Source organism: Phoca vitulina, unplaced genomic scaffold (genome assembly GCF_004348235.1).
Source record: "Phoca vitulina isolate PV1807 unplaced genomic scaffold, GSC_HSeal_1.0 scaffold19, whole genome shotgun sequence".
NCBI classification, from domain to species: Eukaryota; Metazoa; Chordata; class Mammalia; order Carnivora; family Phocidae; genus Phoca; species Phoca vitulina.
Genome location: NW_022589722.1, coordinates 7667014 through 7680571, shown reverse-complemented (window position 1 = coordinate 7680571; position 13558 = coordinate 7667014). Strand labels below are relative to the sequence as shown.

At 33.2% G+C, this 13558-nt stretch overlaps 1 protein-coding gene across 1 annotated transcript in view; it reads left to right on the top strand.

The window, feature by feature from the left end:
* Positions 1-12944, top strand: part of EEA1 (early endosome antigen 1) — a 127406-nt gene extending 114462 nt beyond the window's left edge. Inside the window, exons 23-29 of the mRNA XM_032416188.1 lie at positions 2822-3007; positions 4225-4356; positions 5846-6031; positions 7013-7251; positions 7516-7636; positions 8236-8334; positions 9036-12944. Coding sequence (XP_032272079.1) covers positions 2822-3007; positions 4225-4356; positions 5846-6031; positions 7013-7251; positions 7516-7636; positions 8236-8334; positions 9036-9158 — 1086 coding nt within the window. The 3' untranslated portion in view covers positions 9159-12944. The remainder of the gene's footprint in view (positions 1-2821; positions 3008-4224; positions 4357-5845; positions 6032-7012; positions 7252-7515; positions 7637-8235; positions 8335-9035) is intronic.
* Positions 12945-13558: the final 614 nt, after the last annotated feature.

Sequence of the window (13558 nt, the reverse complement as noted above, 5' to 3'; positions counted from 1 at the left end):
ACAGGCCCAGAGTTGCACAATAACAGACCCATGATTAGATCTCAGTTCTTCTGATTCATAGCCCTTTACTCTTTTATCATCATTTCACTAGGATTTTTAAATATAAAATAGAATATTGCTGAATTCTATTATTAATGCTTCCAAAAGTATCGCAACTACTTAGGAAGTTAAAAAAAAATTCCTAGAGAACTTCAAATGATATTTATGGACCAGAATAAGAGATGGTTATCAGCCATTATTTTTCTTTTGCTTCAGGGATGTTACATGATCTTGTTGCATAGAGGTGAGAAGGGAGAGGTTGAGAACTTTGTAACATGACACCTACCTAAGTCAAGGCTGCCATCTGTGGGCTGACAGTGTACTCAAGACACCAGTAGAATGGAAGACAGGCTGGCCTGATCTATGCCTTTAGCCCCATCTGCTGGAATATTTATGAAATACTTATGTTTGTTGACTGGATATTTCAAATTGGCTATGCTGTGTACTATTCTTTACTGATGAAGAAAGGTAGAAGTGGAATTTAACTTAAATTTTGTACCCTGAGTGAAGCAAAAATTCTAAGATAATAAGTTTAGAATTAAATATAAACCTTTAGCCAATACCATTCCTTATGTCATTTAATCAGACATTAAGAAAAAGTAATAACTAAAATTTTAAGTTTTATTTTGAAAGAAGAAAGGGAAAAATTGTTGAGCAGACAACAGTAGCTATCACAGAACACTCCAGAAATTCCTTTTTAGCTACACTACTATAACGTGATGGTGGTATTCAGCGTCAAGGTTGGTAGTTGATCTACTCAGGGATTTGCCTGTTCCAGTGTGAGTAAGTGGCTTAAAGATAGGCCCACAAAACCATTGATTAGGAGAGGGGAGTTCCCTAAGGGAAGAGATGCTGAGCAGATGAAAATAACATGGCCTGCAACAAGAAAGATAGAAGGAATATTTAAAATTCATGGCAGGATATCACTGAATGACAGAGATGAATATTCAGAGACAGGGTAGAGCAACATGTCTCTACATCTTCTGAAAAGAATGGTGCAGATTTTGAGCTTGATTTTAAACATTTAGTCACTGGGTTTTTGGGAATTTAAAATTTTATTGGATGTTATTTATACCATGAGCAGTTTGGAATTCTTTTGGGCCGAGATTGGGGGTACTGTTAACTTCAGGCTCTAGCAAGCCTTGGTATTCTTTAGCGTTAGATCAGGACCCCTATTAGCTGATAATTGCTATGAACTGTATGGGCTAGGCTTTGTCAAATTTTAATTATTTTTACTTGAAATCCCTTTGTGATGCTTATGCCAGTTCCCACATGTACCATGGAGCCTTCTGTAAACACATTCCAGGTGGAGTTCTCACACTCATTGTTTCTCTGTTCATTTGACACATAGCAAATGCTCTCCTAGCATGTACAGCTTCCATTTTACATGCTGGTTCTGTTTTTCAGGCTTCAGAGCCAACTTCTTTAAGTCAAGGACTATTTTTTACCTCCCTGTCTACCTTAAGAGTACACTCAATCAGTGGTTTAGCTGCTTGATCAGTGAAGGACTAGTGACTTCAGGATTTTTGGAAAAGAAGCCTTAGAGTTTTTAGTGTTCACTGGAACACTAAATGGGAAATCGAAATTTCATTTATATCAGAAAGACTTCTGAACTGGGTTTATTTGTAAGGAATAAACTTTCTCTTTCAGGAAGCTTGAGAAACTCCTTAAATAAGGTCTTCATTTTAAAATTTTTCATCTATTTTTTTTTTCTTTGAATGCTTACTATAGCCGAGCCTAGCCAGCAGGGATCTTTCCTAGATTATATCTTCTGCCTCCTTTCCAAAGGAACTGTATCTCCAGAATAAGAAAGATGAACTTCTTCCAGATGGTGGGAGAGCATCTTAGAGTTCCTTTTCCTCCCTGCTGATTCTTTGCAATTGCCACTGAAAGTGGCAAGATTCCTGCCATTTTCCATTACCCACCTGTTGCTATATCTACCCCAAAATGAAACCTAATAGGTCAAAAAGTTTGCCCTTTTCACCGGCTTTGGCTTTGCAAAATATTTGGGCTTTAGAACAGTCAGTACCTATGGCGGTGTTAACTAACAGCACTACTTCTACCACATAGATGGGAAGTTAAGAGGCTGGGCTAATGGCCTTGTCAGAAATAGAGCCCCAGATGTCTGGTAGACTTTCTTCTTTTGGTTCACTTTGATCAGGTTAGCAGCTGTGAAATACAGTTGTTTTTTTTTTTTCTCCCCAAGATAAAAACCCTTTCTGTTTATTGAAGATTTCAGCATGTTAAGGGACATCATAGGTCCTGTAAGACGTATGTGTATATGTAATGTAGCATTTAACTACATCTCTTTTTAAATTGTTTGTTTTCATGTCTCCCCATATCTCCTAATTTTATATATATATATGTAAACATAAATACACACATATACAAATACATATATAAATACACACATATATAAACATATATGTATGTTTATATATATATATATGTATATATCTCCTGAGTGTGTTTGATACGATCCCTTCTTATTTGATATTCCTTAATACCACTTAGCCAGTAATACTTACAGATTATTTCTAAAGGTTTTCGAATTGCTTCAGTTTTATTAAATATTTTAGACTAAAATGTTTTCCATAGGCAGGAGAGTTAAGAGATTTGTCTAGTGTTCTTTCTCTTTTACCTGATCTTACTGAAGGGCATAACAAGCTATCTTTTTATAGTATATTGCTTTTTACTGTGCTTATGCTAACTGTTGTTTCTGTTGAAATTTGCTAAAAACAAAAAAAGACATATAATAATTTGGGGAAATTGTTTTTATAAGTCTGTAGAAGAGAAGCTTTCTCTAGCACAGGAGGACTTGATTTCAAACAGAAATCAAATTGGAAACCAAAATAAATTGATTCAAGAATTGAAAACCGCCAAGGCTACGTTGGAGCAGGAGTCCGCAAAGAAAGAACAGCAGTTGAAGGAGCAGTGTAAAACACTACAGGATATTCAAAAAGAGAAGGTATTTCATTTTCTGACTAAATCTAGAATCTGACAGTTACAATGGCTTTAGAAATCATCCAGTCAGACCTCTTACCGATACAGGCATCACCTTTATCTTCAACAGCTCTCCTTAGATAGGCTTCTAGTTTCTGACACAGTACTTGTGGTATTGGAATTTGATGCTATGAAGTACTTCTTAATAGCTCCCTTGTCATTTCTATTCATTTTCTTACTGCTCTTTTTAGTTTTACAAACAAATCTTTTTCACACCATAGACCCCTGGTTATTTAAAACAGGTTTTATAGCTCCATAACTACCTTATATAACACTTTCTAGAATTCTTATGCTTATAATTCTTAAAATTTAGAGCCAGCTTTTTCTAAGGGAAGTAGGAGTATATTTTACATAAATGATGCTAAATTATAGAGTGGAAAGCCTTCTATTATATGACCAATACCTTTAAAAGTCAGTTAAAATGCTATATGAAAGAGAAATTCAGATTCTAGGAAGCATTTTATTTTTGGCTTCATAGTTGAAATCACATATTTCCATCAGCTGATAGGATATTATTCTGAAGTATACAAGTTCAGAAGTTCATTGGTATATCTTAATTGTGCAATTCCTGAAAGTCTCTTTAATTTAAAAAATTGGGGGATGCTTTTGTTGGGGCAGGGGTTTGAAGCTGACATGATAGTCATGATTTGTGCCTCAAGTTTAGAAAATTCTGAGACAACTATAGCATATGGGCCTTTAACTGCAAGGGCTAGAGATCAGTCAGACCTTGTTATAGTTTTGACTGTACCTCTAATAGATTACTTAACTTCTCTAAACCTTTGTTCCTTTACTTATCAAATGAGGATTAAAAAGAGCTATTTAGTATAAATATTAAATTAGATAATATGTAATACTACTAGCTAGGTGCCTTAAATAAAGATATTGCTGGTAATAATAGTAATGATAACAGCATTAACGAGAAGAAGAATGGTAGTTTTGGCTAAATTTTATAGTGTTCTTACTTTGGCCAGACACTATTCATTTTATGGTATTAACAGTAACTATTTAATGCTTATAAAGATCTTACTGTTGTTCACATTATATAAATAAGGACACAGAGGCAAGTGAGGGTAAGTAGTTTGCTCAAGTTAACTTAGGTAGAAAGGGGCAGAGACAGTTTTATTACATTGATTTTCAGTTAAGTATTTATTTTAAAATTACTTTTTGATTATTTTTCTACAGTCACTGAAAGAGAAAGAACTAGTAAATGAAAAATCTAAATTGGCAGAGATAGAGGAAATTAAGTGTAGACAGGAAAAAGAAATTGCTAAATTGAGTGAAGAACTCAAGTCCCACAAGCAAGAAAGCATAAAGGTATGTTAAGATAATCATTGTTCTTCCCTCTGTACTGTATTATTGTCATTTAAATTAAAAAATACATATATTGGGGCGCCTGGGTGGCTCAGCCGTTAAGCGTCTGCCTTCGGCTCAGGTCATGATCTCAGGGTCCTGGGATCGAGCCCCACATCGGGCTCCCTGCTCCACGGGAAGCCTGCTTCTCCCTCCCCCACTCCCCCTGCTTGTGTTCCCTCTCTCGCTGTGTCTCTCTCTGTCAAATAAATAATAAAAAAAAAAAAAAAAAAAAAAAATTAAAAAATACATATATTATTGAAAACCTACTATGTGCCACATTGTTTTGTCGTTTTGACAAATACTCTTGCTCTCACCCTTGTGTTGCGTAGTATCTGTATACATATGTTGAAACTATGTTCCTTACGTTTTCAAATTACTGAATGAAGCAAAGTAACTCTAAAAGTTTAGATTTGTTGAGATGATAAATAATCAAGAGAGCTATTAATTTAGGGGCGCCTGGGTGGCTTAGTTGGTTAAGTGTCCTACTCTTGATTTCAGCTCAGGTCTTGATCTCAGGGTTGTGAGTTCAAGCCCTGTGTTGGGCTCCACACCCAGTGTAGAGCCTAATTAAATTAAAAAAAATGGGGGGGGCACCTGGGTGGCTCAGTTGGTTAAGCATCCCACTCTTGGTCTCAGCTTAGGTCTTGATCTCAGGGTCGTGGGTTTGGGCCCCATATTGGGTTCCGTGCTGGGCATGGAGCCTACTTAAAAAAATAAAAAAAGAGAGCTATTGATTTGGAAAATTATGCTTATAGATAGTAAGCTTAAAAATATATGAGAGTTTAAAATTAAGATTTTTAGGGGATTCTGTTTTTTCAATAGTTTTTCTTCCCTAAAATCTTTAATAATCTGTTCTGAACGTTTTTCCTGTCATAAGCGTAAGTAGGGTGCCAGTTGAAAAAACTAATTGTCTATAATTTGCTTTGTAAAAAGTTACTAATTTTCTTAGAGAAAGGTTAAATTCTCTCGAGTGCTCTCACTACCTTTTACATCTACCAATATACTTACCATTTTGCTTTATAATTATCTTTTTATATCATTATATTCTTATACACCATGACTTCCTTAAAGCAGATAATGTATATAATTCATTTTTATATATATTCTTAAAACCTAACACAGTGTTTGATGCCTCAGCGGTGACCAATGAATGCTTGCTAAGTGAAGAAAGGGAAAATAGGGGGTAGAAGTTTTTCACATAATTGAATCAAAACACGCATGTAAAGTTATTACTTGAATTTAAATGGTTGTTGAGCAGGAAGTAAATAATCTTGCATCTTTTTAACCAATTGTTTAAAATAGTGAACTTTAAGGAAAAAAAAAAAGAGTCTCCTAAGAGAAGAGGTTAAAACTCATATTGTATATATTGTTATGATAACTTGTCTACATTTCAGCTACATTTGGAAATATTTACCATAAAGGATGATTTATTTTTGGCCTTTTTCAATAGGAGGTAACAAATCTCAAGGATGCCAAACAGCTTTTGATTCAGCAGAAATTAGAGCTTCAAGGGAAAGTAGATTCCTTGAAGGCAACCCTTGAACAGGAGAAGAGAAACCAGCAAATGCTAAAAGAGCAGGTGAAAAAGGAAGAAGATGAGCTGAAGAAAGAATTTACTGAGAAGGAAGCTAAACTGGTCAGTAAGTTAATGGTGGGGAATGTGTTTTGTGATTGATTTTGTATGTCAATCCAATAAGAAAGGATTTTTCTACTTAGAAGTTAGGATTTAAATGCTCTTACCTAGCATTTTAATTTTTGATTGAGAAAAGAGATCTGATTTGTTTAAATAGCTGATATGTACTTGGAAATATTTTAGTCTTGAATTATATTTTGGTTTATATAAGTGAAGATTCAATAAAACATAATTCAAAAAACAAAAAACAAAAAACACTTTCAGTGCCAGAAAAACAAATCCACAACTATGTAGGTTGAGGTAAATGGCATGAATGCTAATGATGTTAACTCATTTGTTTTAGTCAAAGTGAACGTTGATAAGGGAGAACGGAAACTTCAGTTTGGAATTTTGATGACCAAAGTCTACTTTTCCTTCCCTAAATTGTGCATGCCAAAATGGGAAGCATCTGGCTTTCCTCTATTGAATTAAATCCAAATAGCCCCACATAACTTGAGTGCTGTATGTTTTAGTTGAAGATTTGCAATTTCACGTTCACACAGTGATTTGAAGGGTTTGTATTTTTTTTGTTTGTTTTTTGTTTTTGTTTTGTTCAGTTTTTGGCAGGTTGATCGAGAAAAAGATGCATGTGGATTTTGAGACGGAAAATGCCAGCTTTGTGTCCAGGACACCTTGCTATCCCTAACTATGTGTTGTTCCCCTGCTCTAGTGAGAAAAGGAAAATCTCACATTGCTTTATGTTAATTGGTGTTATAAGAGGCTTGGTGACCATCATTTCAGCATAATAGCCTTTGAGCCAGTTCAGATTACACAGATGTTTTTGGAATCAATTTTATTAGTGTAAAATGAAATACATTCTCCTGCCTTCTTTCCGAAGAAGTAATACTATTTATGTTGCCAATACTTTAAATTCAATAGCTAATTAAATTTATTTTGCATTACTTTTGTAATAGGTTTTTTCCTCACTGTTCTTCCTTTTCTCAGCATTCTGAAATAAAAGAAAAAGAAATAGGAATGAAGAAGCATGAAGAAAATGAAGCTAAACTTACCATGCAGATTACAGCATTAAATGAAAACTTAGGCACTGTAAAGAAGGAGTGGCAGTCCAGTCAGCGGAGAGTCAGTGAGCTCGAGAAACAGACGGATGACTTACGGGGTGAAATTGCAGTATTAGAAGCCACAGTTCAGAATCATCAGGATGAAAGGAGAGCACTACTAGAAAGGTGATTGATGTCTAGTCAAATCAGTTTATTTCTATTCTAAGTGACGAAAAGATGTTTTTTTTCACATTTTTTTAAATAGAAGTCTTGAGAAAAATATGTGGGTCCTATAGGTATTTATGTAACCATTTAAAAACTAACTCTTAAAATAATCAGATAGTTGAAATTCATGTATTATATTTGAAGTTACTGAAGTAGTTTATTATCTATGTTCTAGAAGGATCTTTATCATTAAAAAAAAAATAATGTCTTTGCAATCTATTCTAGATGTCTTAAAGGAGAAGGTGAAATAGAAAAGCTTCAAACCAAAGTCCTAGAATTGCAGAGAAAGCTGGATAATACCACTGCAGCAGTGCAGGAGCTGGGCAGAGAAAATCAGTCCCTTCAAGTAGGTCATCTGGTAACGTGAGGCTGCTTTTCAGTCCAGAATTAACTTTTAGTGAAAAGCATATTTTCAATCTTTAAAAATATCTCCGATATTTAATAAATACTTTTGAATGGTGACTTTCTGTGTAGCGGTATTGTAGGTGTTATGGGTAGTTAAGTTCAAGCGATACAGAATTTGTCTGAGAGACCCCTGGGATTAGTTAGAAAGCCCTGTCATTCATGAATTGTCAGTACTGGGAAAATTCAGAAGCACCAAGGAATAGTTGAGTCACTATTTGTAAAAGAAGTGATCGGCTTGGTGCCCAGAAAGGATTGATCATTAAGGTTAGAATGGATAGGAAATCACTAAAGATTAGAAATGACCAATGTCTTTGAGGACTAAAATTTGATTTACTTTATTTATTTTTGTCATTCAGACTTAAGAATGTAGCAACTTTTGATAGTGGAAAATGACCAAAGTATTTCTGATTTTTAAAGTTTTAGCCCATGGTGCTTATAAGTCAAAATTTTATAAAACTTGGGCACCAAATTAGAAATTACGCATCGTTCTTCAAAATGTTGAATATTATAATGCCTGGGCACTTGTTTTTTTTTAAACAGATCAAACACACGCAAGCGTTAAATAGGAAATGGGCTGAAGACAATGAAGTGCAAAACTGTATGGCTTGTGGGAAAGGCTTTTCAGTAACAGTGAGACGGGTAAATGATTTTGTTCATATTGCTGTGGTTCTGGATTTTATTTCTCAGTATCAGTGAATGTTTTAACCATCAACAGAATCTTGCATTTGACAGATTAAAAACATTTTCTATTTATTGAAATTTTACAGCTGTATAGAATCATTAAATTTTATGCAGTCTAGTTTCTGGTCAGCGTATGTGTTTGAGTTTTAGTTTTAAATTTAGTCGTTGCCTTCCTGTTGAGTTGCTCTCTGGAATAATCATTTTCTGAACCAGTGGGCCAGTATTAAACTCATGTTTTAGTCATCATTGGGTTCTTTTAAAAAAAAGTAGAGATTAAAAAAAATTTATTCTAAATAATACCATGTGATCTTTCAGGTTTATATTCCTATTGACGAAATTATGCCTGAAAACACTTGGCAAATAGGAATGGTTTTCACCTGGTAGAATGAGGTGTTTTATTATCACTTTTTAGATGCCTCTTAAGGTTCTTTTGAGAATTCCATGATAAATTCCATATAAAATGTTTAGCACAGTATCTAGTAAATAGGGATTAACTAAGGGATTAAATTGATGTATTGAAATATTATATTATTAAATAATACACTAATCACTTGAAAGTTAGTATACCTTCACAGTGTAGTCTGCAGTATTCTTCTAGTCTCATAATGCTTTTGTTACTGTTTTTATGCTTGAAATTGTTTAATTTTTCTCATTTACAGCATCACTGCAGACAGTGTGGAAATATCTTCTGTGCTGAGTGTTCAGCCAAAAATGCCTTAACTCCTTCTTCCAAGAAGCCTGTTCGTGTCTGTGATGCATGTTTCAATGACTTGCAAGGATAATGGGTTACCACAACGTCGGAGTAGTATTACACTAACATTAGATTTTTAATAAATGCACTTAATAGAGGTCTTGGACTACTATTTGATTTGGACAGTGGTTGCAATATTAGACCAAATTAGAATTCATATATTTTGGAATGTTATCAATATCAAGTAAAACTCTTCTATTTTTGTGAGACTTGGGCTCATCTTTAATTACTTTTTTCCATTTAACCCCTGGAACAGCTTTCATGCCAAGTTTAGAATTAGCCAATGAAATGTAAATAAACTTTGGACAGAAAATAGCAATGTATTTTTTTAAATATTATTTCATTGTTCACAAATGACATGAATACACTTCCATAGCTTACTTCTTTCTCCCAAATTTAGTATACAAAAATGTACATGGGTGATATATGTTGCACAATAGCACATTAATTATATTAAATACTCTTCGTGAAGTCATGCACAGAACTATAAAACTTTTTTTCCTTATATATAGGTCCATAGCTCAATTGCATTGTTATGTTATAAATTTACTGCTCAAGTGTTCTAAATACAGTTTATGTTGAAATGTGTATTAACCATGAATTTGAACATGGTTTTTGTTTTAACAATATTGATTAAATTCTCTTGGGTAGATTTTATGAAAATCTCTGTAAAATCAGTTTGCTCACTTTATGGTTATCCTGGGGTTGTATTTTAAAGATTAGGGTTAATTTTTCTTTTTCTTTGTCTTTTTCTATCTCATTTTTAAACTCTCACATATTCTCAATTAAGAATTCTATAAAACTTCTCACCCTCACCCCCAGATGGAGGATGAATAATAGAAATTGTATAATGGTTCTTGTCTCAGTTTCTTGCAAGTGGGAAGTTTTCTGAGATTAGCCTTTATATTATACCCTCATATTGTCTCTCCTGCATCTTTGGGAATCTGAGTTTGCTTTTTTAATGGATCTATTTTTTCCCTTTTTTTGACTTACCCTTTCCAAGCATAGCTCAGCTTCACTATTGTTTTATTATTTTGCATCTTAAAGCCAGTAACTGATATCGCTCTAGTCTTATCTGTGAAAACAAATACAAACGGTAAGGAGACATTAAATAGTCTACTTTATATTTTCTTCTTACCTAATAGGGAAACATTTTTGAAAGTTGTGAACTTGACTTAAATTTAAAATAGTTGTGAATTTGGGGTTCCATATCAGCTGGTAAATCTTTTTACTTCGCAAAAATACTGATATGAAATTACTTTGAAGTAACAGCTGGAGAGGAGAATACCGCCAAAAACAAATGTATTTGGGAATCCCAAAGTTATAATCAGAACTGAAATGGAATGGCTAATTAAGGATAATTAAAAGTTAGCTTATTTGTTTGCTGAACAATGGAATTGAACTTTAATTTATCATGGTCTTATTAATTTGGCAAATTGGAAAACATCTGTAGAGAGGTCATTAATATTGGTTTATTCTTTCTAGAGAAAAAAATATAAGGTTATCCATTTGTGCAGTGTAATCATTTGGTAATAGTAGCAGGGAAGGATGGGACTTAATATTTCATTTGCAATGGTTTATCATACACACTTGCTTTCAGATATCATGCTGAAATAAAGTTATGTTTATGCTTTACCTGTAACATCTATGAATAAAAGAGATTGTCGTATATTCATTTAATTATTTAAAAAAAACCCATTTAAGTAAATCCTGTTGTCAGTAGCTATTAAGGACCCTGATTGAGTCCCTCGATTTAGATAAACATATATCCTTGAGCTTGTATAAAGAAGAACTACAATGATTCTTTATTAAAAATAATAGTTGGATAATATAAATTGAGCTAAAATTATTTAAGCGTTTTCATATACTCTTCAAATACTCTTAATTCTATACTTTAACACATAAGAAACTTAGTGTGAAACTTAGAAACTTTCTACGTTGGAAAAATAGATATTCATAGCACCATATTTTTTTTTTTCTTTTTTAAAGATCATAAAACTTCATGAGGATTCTAGATTCGAATATTTGTTCACTTCATTTCCTAATTGGGTTCCCTGAAGGCTTTTTCCTGTCTTGTCCCCCCACCCACAGATTCCCCCAAAATTGTGGGGAGGACAACAAATAAAATCATATGTGTTTGAGTCATTTTCTAGTTTTCATCTAGCTGATCTCATTTCATAGATCCTGAACAATTTAGCGTAGGCTACTATACTAATCATATTAGACATGAAACTTTTTTTTTTGCTTATTAACTCTCACTAATTTAAGGTGTTTTGGAAACAGAAAGGATTTTCTTTTTCTTTTAATTAAAAAGCCATCTTCTGAGTTCTTACTGTCTCTACATTTTAGGTGTTTGCTGGTATTATTTGTCAGTGAATTGTAACTGGCACGTCTGAGCTCTTGGCTCTAATGCAAAGTCTGTTGGCATCATGTGTTAGTAAATCCCAAACCCCAGCACAGAAATGTGAATTCAAATCTTGCTGGGTTAGTGTACAGTAAACTATACCTACAGATTTTCTTTACTGGGAAGAAGACAAAGCTGCTGGTATAGGATTAGTTCATTTTGAAGAAAAAAGAGGGAAACAAACACAAAGACCTCAATGCAGTGTACAAATAACATTTTGTTCAACTACCTCTTAATGTGGAATTAGCTAGTTTAATAGTTTCCTCACAGTAATGTTAAATAGTAACTGCCAAATTTGTTAGTTTCCCATCTGTCTTAGAAAGGCTTTAAGATTATTTTATAGTTTTGAGAACTTGGAAGCCACTTTTTTTTTAACTTTGCATTTGCATAAAAATGTTTAGCTTTTAAGTGGAGAGCAGATTATCATATATTTTGATATTCAAGACCTGTTTGACTATAGCAATTTTTTTTTAATGCACTTTGGCTATAAAACCATGGATGATTTGATCCATAAGATTTAAATGTGCCATCAATTTAGTATTCCTAGACATGAACTTGATGAATGGTATTCTGTAATTATAATGTGCCACACATTATCGTGTCCTAATTGCCCTTTGCCTGAATTTTAATGATCAATTTGTTATTGTTGCAGATGTGAATATTGTGCATAAACTTACTAAATTTATGTAAAATTGTATAAAAAAGAATTGGAAATAGCTAAGTTCTTTCCGTGTAGAAGTAATGAATTTATTGTAACATGATGCAGTTATGTATATGACATTCTGTACTTCTTTGAACTGGATCATATATTCATAGTTTCTATAGAAACTTTTGCATGAATATTTTCTCATTTAGGTTTTGGATTCATTATTTGTATTGTGTTTACTACTTGTGATCATGTAGTTGTGCCTTATTTTGTGAGAGAGTTTAGCTCAGTAAATACTGTAATTTCTAAACTCAGTGAGTGGATGGTTATTGATTATAAATGTAACTGATAAATTACACAACAGCATTTAAATCTGTATAAAGAACAATGGAAGGATCCTTATTGTTGCTTTTGTTTTTTTTTTAATTTGTTAAAGATGATATTAAAAAACCATTTCTTTCTAGTAGATGTATTCTGTGACTGTAAATTATTTTGCCTATTTAAAAAAAGTACAAAATAGTAACCATTTTGTATATATTTACAGAATGTTAGAACTTTCTACTTGGATGTAGATGGGGTAAGCTTTGATGTTTAACTTAGAATAGTAATTAAGTTCATAATATCAAGAGAAATTACTAAAGCCATTTTGCTTAAGACATTCCCTTTTCATTCCATTCATTATTGTGGAAAATTAACAACTACAAAGAAATATTAAACAATATTGAAGTAATTCCTTCTTTCATTGTTTATCTAAGTTTAGTACCCAGGTGAGCATTTATTTATTTATTTATTTTTAAAATTTTATTATGTTATGTTAGTCACCATACAATACATCATTAGTTTTTGTTGTGGTGATCCACGATCCATTGTTTTCGTATAACACCCAGTGCTCCATGCAGTACGTGCCCTCCTTAATACCCATCACCGGGCTAACCCATTCCCCCACCCCCTTCCCCTCTAAAACCCTGTTTGTTTCTCAGGTGAGCATTTAAAGATACTTTTCTGACGGCTCAGTAAGCCATCGTTTTTTACTGTGTTTTTCCTGGGAACCAAAGTTCCTGAAGTGTTTTTTCATTTTACTCTAATGTGTGCTTGCTTCTGAAAGGTTTAATGTGAATATCCTTAAGGACTTACTAGATTATATATTAGATATGTTCTTTTATGAGCTTTATAGAATTTCAGTTTAAATATATAGCGTATTCTTTTTTAAATTTTATTGTGGTAAGAACGCTTAACAGCTTTTTAAGTGTATAGTACAGCAGACCTCTAAAGCCTCCTCATCTCACTTAACTGAAATTTTATGCCATTGCTTGGTAACTCCCCATTTCCCCCTCTCTTGGAAACCACTGTTCTACTCTGATTCTATGAATTTGACTACTTT